The sequence below is a fragment of the Fistularia commersonii genome, chromosome 36 (assembly GCF_037954325.1).
Source record: "Fistularia commersonii isolate RoL2024-O1a breed Wild chromosome 36, RoL_Fcom_v1.0, whole genome shotgun sequence".
Classification (NCBI taxonomy): domain Eukaryota; kingdom Metazoa; phylum Chordata; class Actinopteri; order Syngnathiformes; family Fistulariidae; genus Fistularia; species Fistularia commersonii.
The window spans coordinates 5,431,079-5,453,641 of record NC_141319.1 but is presented as its reverse complement, the minus strand read 5'-3'; the positions used below and the strand labels follow the sequence as shown (position 1 = coordinate 5,453,641).

Genomic DNA, 22,563 nt, shown 5'->3' with positions numbered 1-22,563 from the left:
TCGCCAGGCGTTGAAACCGTAAACGGCCCCGAGCGTCTCGTCACGTCGCCGCGCCGTGTCGACGGAGAGGAAAGGTCAAATGAGCAGTACTACTTTGACGGAAATCGTTGGATTTGTATTCTTTTTGGGTTTTTGAACCCCAGCGTTTGTGGTTTCAGGCAGAGGAGCGGGTTTGCTGTAAGTTGTCAAAGTACAGTATCCATCTAGTATAGTATCCATAGTAAATTACAGAATCTGTCTAGTACACTATCCGTAGTAAAGTATAGTATCTGTCTAGTGTAGTATCCTTGGTAAAGTACAGAATCTGTCTTGTACAGTATCCATTGTAAAGTATAGTATCCACCTAGTATAGTATCCGTAGTAAAGTATAGTATCCGCCTAGTATAGTATCCTTAGTAAAGTACAGAATCTGTCTAGTATAGTATCCGTTGTAAAATACAGTATCCGCCTAGTGTAGTATCCTTAGTAAAGTACAGAATCTGTCTAGTATAGTATCAGTTGTAAAGTATAGTATCCACCTATTATAGCATCCGTAGTAAAGTACAGAATCTGTCTAGTACAGTATCCTTAGTATGGTACAGTATCCGCCTAGTATACTATCCGTTGTAAAGTATAGTATCCGCCTAGTATAGTATCCATAGTAAAGTACAGAATCTGCCTAGTGTAGTATCCGTAGTAAAGTACAGTATCCGCCTAGTGTAGTAACCTTGGTAAAGTACAGAATCTGTCTAGTACAGTATCCGTTGTAAAGTATAGTATCCATCTAGTATAGTATCCGTTGTAAAGTATAGTATCCACCTAGTATAGTATCCGTTGTAAAGTATAGTATCCGCCTAGTATAGTATCCATAGTATAGCACAGTATCCGCATGGCATAGTATTCATAGTAAAGTACAGTATCCGCCTAGTACAGTATCCGTTGTAAAGTATAGTATCTGCCTAGTATAATATCCGTGGTAAAGTATAGTATCCGCCTAGTATAGTATCTGTAGTACAGTACAGTATCCGCATAGTATAATATCCATAGTAAAGTATAGTAATGCCTAGTATAGTATTTGTAGTAAAGATCAGTATCTGCTTAGTATAGTACGTCATATAAAGATAAGTAATGCTCACTCGTTCATTCACATGTCATACAGATGATGTACAACTGATCATCCTCTCATTCACACATCACATGGAGACAACAAAAGACATTCACCCTCTCATTTATATATCATATTTACACAAAAAGCCATGCATCCCCTCATTCATACATCCCACACTTCATACAAACATCATATGGAGGCATGCAGCCATTCACTCTTTCATTCACACGTCTTACAGGGACACGCAACTATTCTCCGTCTTCTTCACACATCTGGGCAATTTAGGGTCTCCAGTGAACCCGCTGCATGTTTTTGGGGCGCAAGAGGAACTCGGAGAACCGGAGTAAGAATATTCACACTCCGCATAATAAGAGTCCTTCGTCAATATTGGACCTTCTCTTCTGCGTCCTCTTCTCTTTCTCACACTTTCCGAAACCCTCGTCCATCACACGGGTTCTTTTCTCGCCTCCGTCGGCGTGAAGCTGCAGATTCCGCAAATATTTTAGGAGTGTGAAAGATAAAGGCTCTCCGCTTCTATGTCGGGTTCGCACCTCGCGGTTTCAAACCACTTTGCACCAGATCGCGTTCACCCGTTCACACACCCGCGGCTGCAAGGTGTTGACCAGGGCGCTTTGGCGTGGAGACGGGAATAGAACCGCCGGCCTTCCGATTGGAGGGACGCCGAATGAGCCGCGGCCGCCATGAAGTGCCCGCGATTAGTTCGGGTGTGACGAGTGAAAGTGCAGATGAATATCTTTAGGCTTTTTTTTTTTTTTTTTTTCAAGATGGCACTGGAAGACAGCAGCTTCAACTATTTTTATTTTTTTTACCTCCATCTTTATTTTCTGGACTTATTTGTGATGCCACAACCTGACTACCTCACCCGTTCATCATGTGTCATTTCCTACCTATTTTTGTTTATTTAATTTAATCTTGTCATTGCTACTGTCATTCTGTGTTATTTATTCTATTAATTTTTTTATTTATGTTTATTTTATTTTCCTTTTTCAATTAATATCTGATGTTATATTAAATATATAATTTATATATTATATATTTTTTATATATTTTTATATAATTGTCTCTATTTAAAAATTTACATTTACATTCAAATTTATTTGACACAACTGTTACACTGCTGTGACAAAAGAATTTCCCCTCGACAAAGTTTATCTTATCTTATCTACTTCTTGTCTTATCTTATCTACCGGGTGGGATTGTATATTTTCTAACCGTCTCTTTATTTCTATTTCTATTCATATTTACTGACACTATAACTGTTACGCTGCTGTGATAAAAGAATTTCCCCTATGGGGATCGATAAAGTTTATCTTATTTTATCTTATTTTATCTTCATTTATCGTATCTTATTTATCTATCCACTTGTCTTTCACGGGATGGACTATAAATCTTCCGATGGTCTCTTTATTTTTATTTATATTCATATTTATTGACATTATAACGGTTACGCTCCTGTGACTGAATATTTTATCTTATTTTATCTTATCTTATTTAGCTATCCACTCCTTTTTCACAGTTTGGACTACATATCTTCTGATTGTATCTTTATTTATGTTTACATTAATTTTTATCGATACTATAACTGTTATGCTGCTGTGAAAAAATGATATCTTTTCTTATCTTATTTTCTCTCATCTTACCTTCTTATTTTATCTTATTTACCTATCAACTCCTCTTTCACAGGATGGACTATATATATCTTCTGATTGTCTCTTTATTTATATTTATATTCATATTTATTGACATTATAACTGTTATGCTGCTGTGACTAAATATCTTATCTTATCTTATCTTATCTTATCTTATCTTATCTTATCTTATTTACCTATCCACTCCTCTTTCACAGGTTGGACTATATAACTTCTAATCAACTTTTTATTTATATTTATATTCATATTTATCAACAATACAACTTTTATGCTGCTGTGACATAATAAATTTAACTCATCTTAAGAGTGTCAATCACATACAGTACGTGTGCTAAGCTTCGGCTCATTAATGTTAGCGGCTATTGATTTTTCAAGTGTTGGTGATGGAAAGCTAGCAGGCTAGCTAAGAGGGGTGGCCGTCCTTGCTCTGCCGGGCGGATGAAAATTTTAAATGCCACCTCGCCTGCGTCGTCACGCCAAGCGAAGAAGACGCCGCCCTGTCAGGGGGAATCAGGGAGCGCTTGACGGCCGGAAACAGTTAAAAGGTTTTGCGCCGTGCTGGTAATTATCTCCGTGCATATGTTACCCCCCGCTGCGCTTCCAGCCACCTCTGGCCTCCCCGCTTCCCCACACGTCCATCAACGATCCCTGGGACGTTCACGCCGGCTGTGAGGCCTCCTTCCTGACATCCTGATGGAAGCGTCCGGCCGAGCTGTGAGGAGTTGCAGAGCGAGAGCGTGGAATCGGTTCACTCCCTTCTTCCCCTGCGGCGTTTCCGTGACTTGGATGGGAAGCTTTAACCTCAACCGGCCGCTTCGCTTCCCCCCCCGTGTGCGTCCGGCGATGTAATAAGATGGCAGGATTGCAGCTATAGCCCTGTAAGATGTGTGTGTGTGTGTGCATGGGGCGGTCATTTACTGATTGAAGTGGAAGCCACATTTGTTCAACTTTCATGCGAGTCAATACTTTTTTCCGTCCGCGTCGCTGTGTATCCATCTTCATTGACGACGGGAGACGCCGCGGAGTCCGACGCGCAAACGTCGCACGGTCGCTCTCATCGATTTTGCGGACAGCATTATGCAGATGGATGCATCTGCTCAGCCGCTCAAACTCCCGGTCGTGACGGCAGGAAATAGAAGACATGGGTTATCCGTCAGTAGCTTCCTCTGGCGTCGGCGCCTCGCTTTCTGACACGCCAGAGCTCGGCGCTGAACTCGGTAGACTCTGAAGGTCGGCGTTCAAGGACGCCTCTTCAGCAAATAGCCTGCCCTCCCGCTGTGAGGGTAGAATACCTGGGGTAACCGTGACAAAGCAGTAATCCGGAATAGCAGGGAAATGCTGTGTGTTAGAGTGGCGCAGGACATGTATGCTAGCTGTAGTGGAGCAGGACATGTATGCAAGCTATTGTGGCGCAGGACATGTATGCAAGCTGTAGTGGCGCAGGACATGTATGCAAGCTATTGTGGCGCAGGACATGTATGCAAGCTGTAGTGGCGCAGGACATGTATGCAAGCTATTGTGGTGCAGGACATGTATGCAAGCTGTAAGACAGTGGTGAGATGAAGTGGGAGGGCATCAGGGATCAGCTCTGGGCCCTTTTTCAGAATATATTTATATATATTTAACTGTAATAATAACTATATATGTTTAAATATTGTTTATTACTTTTTAAGAACTATAATTATATATGTATATGAATATTTATAAATACACTGCTCAAAAAAAATAAAGGGAACACTAAAATAACAGATACTAGATCTGAATGAATGACATATTCTTATTAAATAATACGTTTTTCACATAGTTACAGAACGTGCTGACAACAAAATCATACCAAAATTATCAATGGAAATCAAATGTATGAACCCATGGAGGTCTGGATTTGGTGTCACAATCAAAATTAAAAAACAGATTACAGGCTGATCCAACGTTGATGTAATGTCCTTAAAACTTAGTTTTTTTTAAGTGTTCCCTTTAGCACTACATATATATATATATATTCATACGGGAATGGGATTACAGGGACTGAAGGTGAAGAAGCTGGAGGTGGAGGATTTTGGTTGGAATAATGTGGAGAAACAGGGGGTGATAAAAGAGTGGAAAAAGGGGAAACTTCAAATGAATTTTTGTGGTCCTTTATTTCCCGAAATATAAAAAAATTAAACGCGAACAACTAATTATAACGACAGGGCACTTAGCATACGGATGCTTTGCTTTGGCGGCACACAGGCAGTATTTCACCATCAGCAATCCAATCCAAATTAAACAAAGAAAAAAAATGGCTTTTTACTGTAAACAGCATCACATTTTACCACAAAGTGGTCATATTTTCCAAAAAGTCCCCTCACAGGAAATCGTCTCAACACTGCTCGTTAGAACTAAATACTAATTCAACCACCTGGTTACCAGACAGACAAGAGGAGAAGATCCGGCTAGAAGGATGCTGATGGAGGAGGAAGGATGGAGTCGGAGAGGACGAGAAATTAGATGATCTGAGATTCAGAGGAGAGGGTTAGATGAAGCCAGATGATTGGCTGTGGTGACCCGTGAAGGGAGCAACCCGGGGGAGAAGAAAATATCTAATACAAGCATAGATAAAAACAAAAAAGGAAGAGAATTCTGTGGTTGTTTTGGAGAGATAACATCCGCCCTGCATGTAAATCCACCAAACTGGAAATGATGTAAAGCGCGGCCATTAAGTTTGATATGAATAAACATGAATCCAGATGCCGGGCCTTTGCGGCATAAAGGTTGGAAATTTATATTCACGCGGCGCGATGAGCTACGCGGCTGCTAGGTTTTTTCTTTTTGTTTCTTGGTTCAGCATGAGGGGAGGGAGATGGAGGAGAAATGATAACGCCATGTTGGAATCCCAGTGATTATCCCACTTTTATAACGCTACTTTTGGTTTCCTTATCTGGATTGTACTCGTGTGCTGCAGGGTGGGAGAGCACTCTCAAAATCTCCCATGCATGTAAAATGACATTTGCACAGATGGTTGAGAAACAACCACTCCTTTTTTTTTTTTTTTAACTCCCTTTTTCCCCCTCGTGGATCATCAAACTTGGCAGCGTCTCGGTAAACTGCCATTTGTGATCAATGGTCTTCACGCACGGCGCGGCTGCCGACTGTGGTTTCGGAAAAGAAGAGTGGCTTTTCGGCAAAAGTTGGAATTTTTTGCTTCTGCGATAGTTGCTACTGTCACTTTAAAAACAAATCAAAAGAAAATTGCAATTTAGCCATAACTACCTCAGCATAACATGTCATGTTTCTGTGACAAAGTATTCATAATTGTTTGTACTTTAGCACCGTAGGTCTAAGAAGCAACGCTATTTCAACCCTCTGCATCTGTGAACGTTGGCGGTATTGGACTAAAGTTTATTTATATAAAATCAAAATCTAAACCATTCTTCACACACGGTTACGGGTTCCTTGATCCTTTTCGAGATATCTTTTCGTTAGCACTATGCTAGCTCCTGGTTTTGCCGCCATGGGTTTTCTCTGCTGAAGGATATCCCAGTTATAGTTATATACTTTGATGAATATTGAGATGGTGGACCCCTACAAGTACCTTGGGGTCCACATTGGCAATAAACCGGACTGGACACACAACAGATGCCCTCTACAGGAAGGGTCAGAGCAGGATGTTCTTCCTGAGGAGACTGAGGTGGTTTGGTGTCTGTAGCTTCTCAAGACCTTCTGAGGTCAACAGGTTCAACAAGCGAGTGAGGAAACCCCGCTCGGTGGTGGGAATGAACCTGGACCATCTTGAATTGGTGGCGGTGGAAAGGGTGAAGGACAATCTGGGAGCGATACCGGACAATCCTTCCCGCCCCCTGCATGACAAGCAGCTCATTCAGCCAACGGTTCATCCCACCGCGGTGCAGAGTTGAATGCTTTAGAAGTTCCTTTGTGTCCACGGCCATTGGACCGTATAACAGCAGTCTGGATGGCACACAACTCTGACCATCCAGAGGTGCATCTGTGCTACTTCCACCTCACTACCTCACCCATCCACACCTGACATGCCCTAATTCTGTTGTCTATTGTTATCCTTGTTGGTGTCAGCCCATTAGAATCTTGCTTATTTTTGCTTCGTTTTTTGACATTGCTATTGTCAATCTGTTTATGTTAGTATCCTTGTTTTTGTCATTTTGGGTTTCCATTTTCACTACTCTTGCTCTTTTTTTATTTTTTCCATTCTGTTGTCCATTCTCATCCTTGATGTTGTTGCTATTCTTTCTGCTGTCTATTTACCTTTTTCTTTCTTCTAATTGTCTTCTAATTCTCTCTCTATTTGTATTTATTTTTATATTCATATTTATTGATAGTATAACTTATTGCATGAGGGAGTCTGGAGTGGCAGAGAAGTATGATAGACTGGTGCAGGACATGTATGCTCGCTGTGAGTAGTGCGGTGTGCTGTAGGGGTAAAAGAGAAGTTCAAGGTGGGGGTGGGACTCCATCGGGGATCAGCTCTGAGCCCCTTCTTGTTTGCAGTGGAGATGGACAGGCTGACAGATGAGGTTAGACAGGAATCTCCATGGACCATAATGTTTGCAGATGACACTGTGATCTGTGGTGAGAACAGGGAACAGGTAGAGGAAAATCCAAGAGGTGGGTGTATGCGCTGAAAAGTAGAGGAATGAAAGTTAGTTGTACTTTGGGAGTGACCACGATAGATAGGATCACGAATGAGTCCATCAGACGGACGGCACATGTTAGATGTTTTGGAGAGAAGGTCAGAGAAGCCAGACTGAGATGGGTGGGTCATGGACAGAGGAGACAGAGTGGATAGATCTGGAGACGGATGCTGGAATTGGAGGTCTAGAGGATGACCAAAGAGAAGATTTATGGATGTCGTGAGAGAAGATATGAAGTTAGTTGGTGTGAGAGAGGAGGATACAGAGATGGAGAAGGTTGATTCGCTGTGACGACTCCTGAAGGGAAAATCCCAAAGAAGAAGATTGACCACCACAAAGAAGAAGACCACTGTCTTACAGCTCGCATACATGTCCTGCGCCACTACAGCTCGCATACATGTCCTGCGCCACTACAGCTTGCATACATGTCCTGCGCCACTACAGCTTGCATACATGTCCTGCGCCACTACAGCTTGCATGAAGATTGATACTCTAACTGTTACGCCGCTGTGACAAAAAATATCCTCGGGATATGGGGATCAATAAGGGTTATCTTATCTTATCACTGCTGTTATAACTAGTATGAGATCATTTGCGTCCTCAACCGGTCGAGACAGAAGGCCGCCGGCGTTGTAGCTGCGATCTGTCTGAAAAGGCAGCGTGCTCGCTCAGGGGAGAATGTCAGGTTTCTGGAGATCATCTTAAAGAGTTTGGTCCAGACCTGCTCAGCATGGAAGCCATCATCAGAAAAACCGTGCTGTGATTTGGTGCCATCTCATAAGATCTGACTTGACAGCTAAAACTTTTCAGACGCCAGGATTTTTACCGAAAATACAGCCGATCGCTCTCCAAACCACCTACCAACTACCACAAAGTCGAATGAAGGATTTCTTCATCGCTCGTTACCTATTTTCTGGATCCCGCATGACACCGGCGGGTGGATCGATCCATTTAACATTTCCGTACGCTTTTTGCATCGCGCTCTTTAAATTGGATTCGCCGTTTAAATGGAACACTTCCATTTCGGCGTCGCGTCAACGCATTTCACGGATTAATACTCGGATTATAAACCGGGTTCAATTTGGAGATTGTTTTCAAAAAAAGAAAAAAAGTTAAAATATTTCCTTGAATACAAAGAATATATAGTGAAAGGACTATACAATTATTGCATTTTTTTTTTACTCTGTTTTGAGGACAGGATGTCAGTATGTGGATTTAGCAACACACACACACACACACACACACACACACTGTTCACCAACCTGCAGATCCTATTAGTGCACTTAACTCTGAAGCTCAAATCCTTACCGCTTATTGAATCTTGTTAGTTGCCACCGCGTACACAGATGTTCATAGCGGCGTGACGGGAAGAGCAAAGTCAAACACGTGTGGACAGAGAGAAGTCGGGCTGAACACCTGGCCGAGATCTGGTCCATGCAGCGCGTGAGGAAGGCGTGAAGGAGTGGTTGCAGGTCTTTCAGGCCTCAGTTAAACCCAGTGGTCAGTTGGTTTTGGCTCCGGCGGAAGTTCTTGAGATTTGAAATGGACATCAGGGTTTCACTCATCTGGACATTTTAGGGTCTCCAATGAACCTCCTGCATGACGGCAGGGATCTCCTCGCTGTGGGCTGGAAGTGCCGAGCGCTGCACTACCACGCAGCCCGATTTTATTCAATTTAGTATGCATCCATACATATATATAGAGAGAGAAATTTCCCCACTGTGGGACGATTAAAGGTCAATTCAATTTCATTCATTTACATTTCAGATGGAGACATTCAATCATTCACCCTCTCACACCACATAATTCATTCACATGATATATTGAGATATAAAACCATTCACTCATTCATTCACATGTCAGTTGGGGACATCGAATCATTCACTCACTCATTCACATGTAATGTTTGGACATGTCACCATTCACTTATTCATTTTTACATATGGAGACATGCAAACATTCACCCTCTCACACCATATAGACAAACAATGATTCATTCATCCATTCATTCACATGGCATATTGAGACATACAACCATTCACTCAGTCGTTCACATGTCAGTTGGCGACACGCAACTTTTCACCCTCTCATTCGCATATATAGACACACAATCATTCACTCACTTATTTACAAGTAATGTTTGACATGCAGTCATTCACTCGTTCATATGACGTAGGGAGACATAAAACCATTCACTCATTCATTCACATGTCAGTTGGGGACATACAATCATTCACTCACTCATTCACATGTAATGTTTGGACATGCAACCATTCACTCATTCATATGAATTATGGAGACATGCAACTGTTCACAGTCTCACACCATATAGACAAACAATGATTCATTCATTCATTCATTCATTCATTCACATGGTATATGGAGACATAAAATCATTCACTCACTCATTCACATGTCAGTTGGGGACATACAATCATTCACTCACTCATTCACATGTAATGTTTGGACATGTCACCATTCACTTATTCATTTTTACATATGGAGACATGCAAACATTCACCCTCTCACACCATATAGGCAAACAATGATTCATTCATCCATTCATTCACATGGTATATGGAGACATAAAATCATTCACTCATTCATTCACATGTGATGTTTGGACATGCAACCATTCACTTGTTCATATGACATGTGTAGTCATGAAACCATTCACTCACTCATTCACATGTAATGTTTCGACATACAACCATTTGCTCTCTCACATTATAGACGTGCAGTCATTAGCTCAATTCAATGTACATACATACACATATAATGAAATGTTCCCACTGTGGGACGATTAAAGGCCAGCTCAATTCAATTTATATACAAATCATAACAAACATTATCTCACTTTTCATAGAGCAGGTCTGGACTGTACTCTTAGCAGATACCTAACCCTTGAGCAAGCGCTTAGCAATAGCGGCTAAGGAAAATTCCCTTTTAGCAGGTAGTAGCCTGGAACAGAGGCCGACTCGTAGTGAGCGGCCGTCTGCCTCGAACCGACCGCTTCCCCGAGCACCGGAGGTAAACACCGAGAAGAAATGTACGGGGTTTCTTTTCTATAAAAGTGCCACTGATACCGAATCCGTTTCAAAGAATGACGAAGAAAGTACGAGGTCACCATGCAGGGGCGGCTGCAGGTGCTTGGTTTCTGTGCTTTTCTAGCCTCTAGTAAGATGGCAGAGGATAAGACGACTACAGAGGAGAGCTTCCAGGGAGGGAAGACGGGATCCGCAGCGATAAATAATGTAGGTGTAATATCATAAAATGGACGGCTGGTGTGGAGGCTGGGGGCGGAGGGCAGAGCTGGAAGCAGCAGAATGGCACCCCTGTGCATAAACACAGATCAATAACAATAATAAAGAGCGGCGGTGAATAATTCATAAGTTCTTCAGCTTTTTTTCACTCTCTTCCGTTCCACCGTCAGCGACGCGCCGTCACCGTCCGTCCCGATCAGACCCCGTCACATTTATTCGCTCGAACAAAGAGACGATTACCATTTTTGTATTGAGTATGTGTGTGTGTGAGTGAGTGTGTGTGCAAGCATCGCTTTGACCAGAAATATCCTCTAATAAGGCATAACTTTCTGCTTAAAACGGCCGTGGATTAAGATTATGTCTCCACATTTGGGGGTGAATGAGAGGTTGGGTAGTTTTACGTTATGTACTGTATATCAGAATCTTTATTTGTCCCCGAGGACATATTGGGGGGCACATGGGGTAGCAGGATCAGAATTGTGAATGTAAAAAATAAAATAAAATATTTTAAAAAATTAAATAAAAAAGAAATATATGTATGAATTATATATATAATATATATATTGATATATTGTAATATATAACAATATGATATATTATTATATATATTATATAATATATATATATATATATAAAAAATAATAAACTGAAAAAAACATATATATTTTTAGTTTATTAATTTTTATATATTCTTATATATATACATATTTTATATATTCTTACATATATATATGATATATATATATATATATATATCATATATTTAATATATAAAATAATAAACTAATACATATTTATTTACTTTTTAGTTTATTAATTCTTTTAAAACCATTTTATATAAATTACGGTGCAAAACTGTGCACACTCTGAATTTATATCATAAATATATGACATTTATATGATAAATGCATGACATATGGGACTGGCAGTATACATAGTAAATTAATGAATGAAGATTTATAATGATTATAATAAGTGTTAACTTCTTTAATGACGATAAAATTGCACTGACACTCTTTAAATTGTTAATTATTATACAAATCCCAACAAAGTTTTGTGTGTGTGTGTGTGTGTGTGTGTGTGAAGCTTCCGCGTTGAAGAATGAAGCGGAAGCGGAGGAATCTAATCAGAGCTCTTCTGCGGAGCTTCATTTTTCTCAGGCACTCCTTCAAAACTGTGCCGAAGCTCTGACACCCGTTCTCCGGGGAGGCTGTAAAAATGAAATATGTTTCAACTCTCAACTTTCAGAGGAAAAGTTCACGTTGGCAAAAAGGTGTGATTCTTTTTTCGGCTCCAACCTATTTTTGACCGGAATACACACCTGTCTGCAGCGAGAAACAAACAGATGAACTGACGGACATTAAATCAACAAACAGTTAAAGAAGCCTAGGTTGCAGAAGTTGAAATCATTAAAAAAGTTAAAGATCTGAATGTCTATTTTGGCAACATCCTTATTTTCATTCATTCATTCATTCATTCATTCATTCATTCATTCATCATCTGTGCCGATGATCCTGTTGGAGCCAATTCCTGCTGACGCTAAAACAAGACATAGAACCGTTCATTCATTCACATGTAATGTTTTGACATGTGACAATTCACTCATTCATTCACATGTAATGTTTGGACGTATGACCATACACTCATTCATTTGCATGTAATGTTTTGACATACCATTAACTCATTCATTCACACATCGTACAGAGCCATGCAACCATTCACTCATTCATTCACATGTATGTTGGAGACATGTAATCATTCACCCTCTCATTCATATGTCATAGAGAGACAAACAACCAATCACTCTCCTGGTCAGGCATACCAATATTCACTCGTTCATTCACATGTCGTCCAGAGATATACAATCATTCAGTCACTCATTCACATGTATTGTTTGACATGCAGTCATTCACTCTTTCATATGACATATGGAGACATAAAACCATTCACCTTCTCACATCATATAGACATACAATGATTCATTCGCTCATTCATTCACATGTAATGTTTGACATCGTAACAACCGTTCACTTTCCTGTCATGCATAAAGATATTCACCCTCTCATTCACATATAGACAAACTACCCTTCACTCTCACGTTATATAGACATACAAACAGTCACTCATTCATTCACATATCATATAGAGACAGACAGCCGTTCACTCACTCATTCACATGTAATGTTTTGACATACAAGCATTCACTCATTCATTCACACGTCGTACGGAGACATGCAACCTTTCACCCTATCTATATATATATATGTATATATATACAGTCATATATGGCTCACATACGGCTTATGCTATCAGATAGCCAACTAGTTTATCCTCGTCAACTGTCATAACGGCAAAGATGGCAAAAAAGAAAAAACAGAAGATGATTACCGTGCACTCGGGGTTGCATGGAAAGAAGAATTTACATTTGGATCTGCGCTATGGCTTTTATGGCTTTTGACATGCAACCATTCACTCATTCAAATGTCTTTCACATGTTGGAGATAAAAATATTCACTCATTCATCCACGTCAGATAGAGACATGCAGGAATGCTGTAGATTCATCCCCCCATGAGTGCAGGATAAGCGGTACAGATAATGAATAAATTCATGAATTAATAAATGACTGATTAACATTTATTATAATGTCATCCACACTGAACTCCACTTGCGTCCCCCAATTCTTTTTTAAATGACTTTATCGCCCGCCGATCCCGAACGCAGCGCCAGACTGAATCTCACTGCAGCATTTTTCCGAGGCGTTCATTTGCTTTAAAAAAATAATGACGCCTGCGACGTGAGCGTGGTTGTACATCCCGAGCCTCCCCGACCCCGCAGCGCTTTTTCAACTGCATCCTCATCCGAACCAAGACAAAAAAGGATATTTGATTGTCCTGATCGGACAAGGCTCCCCATTCACGGCGGATGGGGGCGCAAAGCACTTAAATCTAAGACGTCCGGATATTTTATCGCTCGTGCCGAGGCCCTACGCGGCCCCTGCGTCTCGCCGTGCGTTTGTGATGATGTTGCCGTTTTTTGTTTTCTCCCTTCCGGCAAGTCTATTATCTTCTGGATGTTTCATCAGGAAAAAAAAAAAAAGCACTTTCCGCGAGAGTCTTTATTTTCGTAGATAACGACGACTCCGGGCCGAAGCCGATGACTCGTCGCGTCTGACGGTTTTGGTTTTGTTTGCAAAGGGTCAGGTTAGGTTATCTTTTGACTCCTCGCTGGTGGAGTTTTATCATTTCCAGAAGATCCTTGCTTTCAGGAGTGGAGATGATGAGGTCCTCATTTCGGACTTAGATTGTATTGTTTGTTTGATAATTTTATTCTTATTCAATTATTATTACTCACTGTTGACACTGCTAATGCTTCATATCACACACACACACACACACACACACACACTTGCGCACAAATTCACTGTGCGCCCTCCACTTGCTCTAAATCATTCACACTCATTGTAAACAATTAAACATACAGCCGAAGTTTCAATATTTGACCATCGGTTAAACTTTCAAGACTTTAAATTCCGGTGCTTTAATCAGTTTTAATACAGGTTGCTCTTGAAGGGGGTAACAAGAAAAAGAAGAGAATAATTCACTTAAGGTCATTCTTTTTTCCAAATGCTTGCTTTTTTTTGTACTTTTAAGATTGAAAATGGTTTGTTGTCTTACCTTTATTTGGTTACAGAGTCCATTCGTATGACCTTTTTGTAAAAGTTCACCTAATTTTAATAAATATATTCAAAAACAAATAATATAATACAACATTTAAGACAATAAAGTGATAATATTATATATCTTCATATTATATTATTATAAATATATAGTAATTATTATTATATAATGTAATTAATAAATAAGATTTATTTTGTCTTATATGGCTTATAGAATGACGACAGCAACAAGCTCCCTTCAGGTGCGGCACATTGCCGTCTGCCTCACCTCATGACTTTTCTCTGCAGTTTCCTGTCCGATCAGCTAGACTAATTCTATCTCGCACTTACGTGAAACACGTCACACAGATGGCAGTAAGTCATGGTGAATATAATAATCTAATAAATATTTACACAAAGATACTATCGGCGACATGTTGGGAAAGAGAAATGAGCAGAGGTGAGGCTCGGCTGACCGCTGCCTCGCCTGTGACCGCCGTTATACAGTCTGATGGCACAAAGGAGTGTCTAAAGTATCGGAGAACGTCAGGTGGAACACGAGACGAAGCTGCTGCAGATGCTGGTGAACTCGTGAAGGGTGACACTGACAGGAGACCATCGGACATGGACGAGGAAGGGACCAATCAGGAGACGACAGCAAGGAGGGTGTCCGGAGAGGATATATCGAGTTAGAACAAGGCGAACGATTGTCTTACGAACCGACCCATACAATGGACCCTGGTCCCGGAGCTTCTCTCCTGCTAACCATTGAGCCTGTATATAAATATATGTATTTTTGTTGTGTTTTGTGTGTTGCTTGGTAAGGAACAAACTAGGAAGTGCAGCTGCTTATGCCGTCTCCATTCTTTTTTCATAAAAGAATGAAAAGGAGGACTTGGTGAAGGACATCAGTCTCCGACACTTCGGGCCTCTGCCCTGTATTTGATCGGACTCGCACGATTTTTACTTAAGAAAATGTTAAAACTAACTGTAATCATACAGAAAATACATTACTGCTTTAGAATTATTGGTCTTAGCTGATATTTACACCTCTCACCTGTGGAAGTGAATGGAATCCAGAATGAGAAGATGCAGCGGGCTGGTTATTATTGATACCCTCGGACAGACGGCAAAATGTAGAGAAAACACAGATTCCCCTGAGCAGCTTGGGGCTCTTCAGTCGAAGCGTTAAAAGAAATGTTCTCCCGCGATAGCAGCCCTCAGGATAATCCTCGTGCTTCACAAACAGCGGCATCACATCTTTCAGCAAAATGCTTACCGGGTTTGGTTAGCGAGTACGTGCATTGATTATCTCACGCATCTGTCAAGAAAAACCCCACCGTCTGTATCTGAAAATCAACCACGTGCTGAAAAATTGATGCCCGTGCATCATTCATGGCAGCGTCCGAAGACGTAGTAGGTATATAAATATATCGTATTTTGCGGACTATAAGGCGCACCTTATTATAAGGCGCAATAGCAATGAAGCGGCACTGCGTTAAAAGGCGAGTGATAAAACATACCGTATATAAAACTAAACAAAACGGCTCCCTGTGGCTTTTGAAAATGATTAACAAATATTTAATTAAAATGTTTTTTTATTTTAGTTTGTTCATTTTTCAAATGTAATTTTAAATTCGGTGATCTTGTGATCTAAATAAAACGTATTCAGATGACGGCGCACAGAGCGAGGACAGCATTTTTGGTTTGCTGCCGGTGGATCATTTCATTTCGGCTTTTTTTATTTTCATAAATACAAGAAGGACTCAAACAGACATTGAATCTTTTGCTTAAAAGTAACCTTCAATCCAACTTCTTTTCTTCGGAGTTCAAAATATTTTGTTGCATGCAGAAAGGTCATTTCGTTTTCTCTGCAGTTGTTCATTAATTTAAAAAAAAAAGCAACGCATTTTATTTATACATAGCATAAAGTAATATAATATTATATGCTGTTTTAATTCATTTTTAATTTCAAAAGGGTCGTGTGGCTCCCGGTGTTTACTTTACCGTGGGGAAACGGGTCCAAATGGCTCTTTTTGAATGGGACAGGTTGACGACCACCGGTTTAGTCGAACTTTATTCATCTTGTTTTGTTTCTTTGGAAACTGTTTGGTCTTCTTTACTCGCCGCACTTCATCTGCTTTCCTGCTCCACTTCCGTACCGTTGATTCATTCATGTTGAATTCTTTCGCTGCTGCTCTATTCACATCACCCACTGCCTGACCGATAGCCTTCAGTTTGAATTCCGCTTCGTAAGCACGTCTCTTAACCGTCCGTGGAGGTTCTCCGTCGGCCAGGTCACGGTGAATTCTTGTCAAAATCGTCTTGTCTTGGCAACCGGACTTGAATTTCTACACTTGAAGACGTTTTACCCCTCACACGAGAGGCTTCTTCAGTTCTTACGACCTGTGGGGAGTTTCTGAATATAAGCGCCAGGGGTTTGGGCAGGTCTAGGTTATGGTGGCTTGTTGTGTAAATGAAAGAGTTGATTTCTAGAAACTAAGGGGGTTTGTTATGCTGATGGGGGTGTCGTTCGATGGCACGAAACAGCCTGGACTGGAACGTGAAAGGGTGAAGCTAAACAAAAGGGTGAAGCCGGTTAGATTACCGAATTTTCTGGACTATAGGGCGCATTGGGATATAAGCCGCACCCAATTTTAAAAGAAAAAAATAATTTTACAAATCTTAGCCGCAGGGATAATAAGCAGCAGATATCCACGATGTGTTTATTTACATACCTTAATTGTTTCCAATATGGCTGATCAACCACTGAAGTCTTCTTCTTCTTCAGCGCCGGAGTTAAAGAACTTCAGAAAATGTCCATCACGCACCTTTTAAGTCTCTTTGTCGGTGTCGCTCGCAATGTCAAAGTTCCCTCCGAAGTTGTTTTGGTCTTTTCACGCAGAAGTCCAGCTTTTGGAAACCCGTTGGGAACGGTGGATTCTTTCACACCGCTCCACCCTGTTAGCATCCGCTGGTAGACCTGGGAAAAGGATGCTCTCCGCACGCGGACAGTTTTTGTGACAACATAGTTGTGGAAAAATATCTATCCTGTTGTGCTGCGTTAAGTGCGGCAAAAAAGCGCATCTTCTTTTTCTTCTTTGCATTGAGCTCTTGCGTCCGTCTCGTTTTTTGCACTTCCTGCTAGAGCGCCCCCGATAGCCGTTAGCAAAGACAAATCCATAAGTTAGCCGCATGGCTAAAAGACCGCACTGTTGACCCACTTTAACACAACGTCCCCGTGTTGGGTGGGAACGGTCCAACAATCAATCGAGCGGAGCGGCTTGGTCGCTTACGCTAAAACACTTGGACAGATTTTTGAGTGCAGTGTGCCACAAAAAATTGGTTGGAGGTCAGTAACCATAAAAAGATATATAAGGCACCAGATTCTGAGGCGCACAAATGATTTTTGAGAAAATGTAAGGACTTTAAATGTATCTTATACCGCGAAAAATACGGTGTATGTACAGGACTGTCAGACAATTTTAATATTCTGATAAAGTTCTTTATCTTCTGTAATGCAATTAAAAAAACAACAATTACTTTTTCATGATATTCTAATATTTTGAGATAGGATTTTTGAGTTTTCTTAAGATGTAAGCCATAATCAGCAATATTAAAATAATAACAGGCTTGCAATATTTAAGTTGATTTGTAATGAATCCAGAATGTATGACATTTCTGTTTTTGCAATTGCATTACAGAAGATAAAGAACTTTATCACAATATTCTAATTTTCTGAGACAGTCCTGTATGTTTGTGTGTTTAATTGAATGAAATCTGGCCAATGAGAGCTGGTAGAGTATCCAGTCCTTCCTGCGACCCTGAGCGCAGGATAAGCGATCTGGAAAATGAATGACTGAATAAATAAATAACGGATTTGTTATCGATCTTGTTTTCTGCTGTCAGCAACGTTCTCCACAAGTCGTTTTTAGAAATCAGAGCAAGCAGCAGACGCTGAGTTTCCCATCCTGCAGGAATGTTTCACGGCAGCGAGTCGGTGCGTCCCTCTGAACGTGGTCAACCAGATGCAAGGATCTGATAGATCAATCACTTTAACCAGATGTGCACAGCTGCAGATGCAGCCCTCGGGAGCCACTTTTGAGCATTTTTTTTTACTTCTCGTGTCTGAATCTGCAGCTGCAGCTGCCTTAGATGCTGATTCTGTGCTCTTTAAGACCGAGCTAAACCACCCTGAGATAAATCTAAATGCGTTGTACGTATTTTTGGCCATATAACATCCGATATATGAATAAATTGCGCTACTGTCTCTAAAACACACACGCCGAAAAATAAACCCGGGGTTTCAAAGCGGAGCCCCAAAACTGCCACACCAGACCGATTACACTCCGTATTTGGCAGATAGAATAAATCAGCTTTACACAGTAGCGGGTGGCGGCTGAGTGTTTTTCGCTAATGGCGCGGCAGCGCTTCGACGCCGCGCGCGCCTTCACGACCCGCAACACTTGACCGAGTGCGCGATGATGAACGTGACGTTGTCTCTCGCCCCGCCGCTGATGAGTGGTTTATGTGCTGATCCCCCCCCCGCGCAGGCTGAAGATGCAGTCCTGAAGATTGATGGAGGGCCATGCTATTCAAACAGCAGGCATTGCTGAGACAGAAGCTCCTGGTTCTGGGTAGCCTTGCTATTGGAAGCGTCCTCTATCTTGTGGCCCGGGTCAGGACCTTGGACAGGTGAGTTAGCTGTTAGCTCACAGCAGGGATGGGCAAACTTTTTAGTTGCACTGACTTTTAGAATTTGAATTTATTGAAAATAAAACCAGCTTGGTTTTGAAGGCTCTGATTTTTGCTTGCGTTTCACGCACAAACCGTTTTTTCCCTTGTAGCTTCACGTGCAGCTCTTTCATGTGTCCCAGTATTTCCACCGTGAAGGCTAAATGACAAAGCTAAGCTGCGTCATTCAGCTCAGGAAAATTCTCAAGTAGCTCCAAAAATGAAATAATCTCCCGTTTGAGCTCCCGCATTTATTGATCGCGTCATCCGATCATTCACATCAAGTATGAATTCCGTACCGATCTTTGACGGGCCGGATGAAAAAGACCGACGGGCCGGATGTGGCCCGCGGGCCGTAGTTTGCCCAACCCTGTCTTTGAGAAAGTACTTTGGCTTTTTCAAGCGCAAAACAAAAACGACGGGAATACTCGGCGAAACCATCTTGTCTCGACAACTGGACGTTTATTTCTTCCCTTGGCTCCGAGTGATGGTGGCTTCTTATGTAAGCGGAAGAGTTGACGTGCAGAAACTAGGCGTAAGGGGGGGTTGTTATGTCGTTTGTTGCAACAAAAGAGCAATTTGGTGGGATTACCTGGATTGAAATGTGAAAAGGTAAAGCTAAAAAAAAAAAAAAAAAGAGTGAAATTCGGAAATCTGGCTTCTCAAATGAGGGGTGAAAAAATTCAAGTCCAGTTGCCAAGAGAAGAAGATTCGGACAAGAATTCACCGTGACCCGTATGACCGAGAACCTCCGCGGAAATGACCGGAATAACACACGTGTGTTGACACCTGCTTTTCATCTTTCAGGCTGCAACCCATTTGCCACTTGGAGAGCAGCCTGACCCCTCCAGAGCCGGAGCAAGTCCCTCTCCGCACCCTGCAGTTCAAGCGTGGCCTGCTCCATGAGCTGCGCCGAGGCAATGGCACTAAAGAGCAGGTCAGCCTGCACAACCTGGTGCAGCAGCTGCCCCAGGCCATTATCATCGGCGTGCGCAAGGGAGGCACCCGCGCCCTGCTGGAGATGCTCAACCTGCATCCGGCGGTGGTCAAGGCCTCGCAGGAGATCCACTTCTTCGACAACGATCACAACTACGCGCGGGGCATCGACTGGTACAGGGGGAAGATGCCTTTCTCCTTCCCTCATCAGATCACCATTGAGAAGAGCCCGGCTTACTTCATCACGGAGGAGGTCCCGGAACGCATCTTCAAGATGAACTCCTCCATCAAGCTGCTGATCATCGTCCGCGAGCCCACGACCAGAGCGGTGTCCGACTACACGCAAGTGCTCGAGGGCAAGGAGCGCAAAAACAAGACCTACCACAAGTTCGAAAAGCTGGCGATCGACGGCGCCACCTACGAGGTGAACACGAAGTACAAGGCGGTGCGGACCAGCGTCTACACCAAACACTTGGAGCGCTGGCTGAAGTACTTTCCCGTCGAGCAGTTCCACATCGTGGACGGGGACCGCCTCATCGCGGACCCGTTGCCCGAACTGCAGCTCGTCGAGCGCTTCCTCAACCTCCCGTCCAGGATAAGCCAGTATAACCTGTACTTCAACGCCACACGGGGATTTTACTGCCTGCGATTTAACATTGTCTTCAACAAGTGCCTGGCAGGAAGCAAGGGCCGCATCCATCCCGACGTGGACCCTTTAGTGGTGACGAAACTGCAGAAGTTTTTTCACCCCTTCAATCAGAAGTTTTACCAGATCACTGGCAGGGCGTTCAACTGGCCATGATGAGATTCCTTGGATTGTTGTCGTTGTTTTTTTTTTTTAAATGCTACCCTAAAGCATCTCAAGAGATATTAATAGCACTTTGATGATGTTGAATTCGAGACAGTGACAGTGTGACCAAATACTAGAAAAAGTTGATGTAAGCCTCTTATTATTTTATTTTATTGCCTTTCTTTACTATATTTTTCCCCATTGAATTTTTTGGGGATTTTATCTCATTTTATTTTAAATTTTCCATATTTTATCATATGCGATTTTATATTACTCTGTTTGTTTATTCTATTTTTCCCTATTTAATTTAGATTTTTTTTTAAATCTTATTTTGTTTTATTCTATTTATTACTTATTCCCTTCCTTTATTCTATTATTCCCTTTTTTTATTGTTAATTTAATTTTATTTTATTCTATAATTTTTCCTTTTTTTCATTTTTGTTTCAATTTATTTTATTTATTGTGCTTGTGTGATGCTGATACAACATAGTTTGACTTATAAATTCCATCCAAAGCACTTATTCCTGCAAACTAATTCACCTGTCTCTCATGGCTCTCCATTACAGAAAAAAAAACGGCCTGGGTCAATCTTGGCTGATTAAACTAAAGAGATTATTTTGTGCTTTAAAAAGAGAGGAAAAAAAAGAAAAAACAAACAAACAATCAAGCATTTGTGCTTTAAGATAAATGTGATCATTAAAATATGACATCGGCATTTTCAATAAAGGATTCATCTCATCCAGTCATGTTGCATGTGTAAAGAGAGGCTCTCCGACAGCGCGGGCTCTTGTTTCGATCATCTTATGTTGCTATTGTTCGCATTTGATTTCTCATGTTAATTTACGCCGTGATTAATCCTTTATACGCAGCGACCTTTAATTCACTGCCGCCGCTGGTCAGCAGACTCGACAAAATACGATTGAGTGTTCCAAGCTTCGCTAAAAAACGTCGTCCGAAAGCCCCTCAAAGCATTTAAATGAGTGTCTTACTGTTTGTGTCCCCACCCCGCTCCTTCCAGTTTTGTGACGCAACGTCCTAAAACCACCTGTTTATTGAAAACATAAACGTATTCGTGCAACTCGTCACTCTGTATCATAAGTGTGTTGTTCAAAAAAATTAAATAAAAGACCGTGAAAACGTTTTACCCCAACCCCACTCAAGCTCCCTGTTTCTTGGATTACGGAAGAAAGTCTGTAAAGTTTGTGGATGTTGACCAAATGACATCAGAAGGAGGGTAAATAAATTTTAAATACGTCTGAACCCCTTACAGGGTGACTCGAATGAGACATGACTGTTTCTGAGTAAACAAATTTCGTGCCTAAATATGTTTTGAGTATGAAAAAGAATGAATGTTTTCGGAGCTGTGCGCACATCTCTGTTGTTTTCTCTTCTGCAGTTCCATCCGATCTTTTTACTGTTCCTCTACCGTTCTGCTGCGAGCTGTTAGCTTGGATCCATGTGAATTACTGTGCTGATGCCCCAGATCAGGTTCGGCAGCAAGTTAGGCTATGCAGTGTGTATGTGTACGTTTGTGTATGTCTTTGTCAAAAAAAAAAAAAAAAAAAAAACTAACCCAAGCTTACTGTTCTGTATATTGCCTGTGCATCGTCCTCTATTGTAAGTCGCTTTGGATAAAAGTGTCTGCCAAATGCAATGTAATGTAATGTAATGTAATGTAATGAATGCAGCATTTCATTGATACAGCCGGGCTGTTCTGATCACAACTCCACCATCAGCTCCTTTTTCTGGAGGCTCCATACTGATCTGGACGTCTCATACTCGCA

At 41.4% G+C, this 22,563-nt stretch overlaps 1 protein-coding gene across 2 annotated transcripts in view; it reads left to right on the top strand.

Annotated features, from left to right (window-relative positions):
- Positions 1-21,435, top strand: part of LOC147213414 (heparan sulfate glucosamine 3-O-sulfotransferase 5) — a 103,646-nt gene extending 82,211 nt beyond the window's left edge. For both annotated transcript variants that reach the window (XM_086143099.1, XM_086143098.1), the window contains 2 exons: positions 18,873-19,014; positions 19,861-21,435. In XM_086143099.1, the coding sequence (XP_085999225.1) occupies positions 18,908-19,014; positions 19,861-20,791 (1,038 nt within the window). In that variant the 5' untranslated portion in view covers positions 18,873-18,907 and the 3' untranslated portion in view covers positions 20,792-21,435. The remainder of the gene's footprint in view (positions 1-18,872; positions 19,015-19,860) is intronic.
- Positions 21,436-22,563: the final 1,128 nt, after the last annotated feature.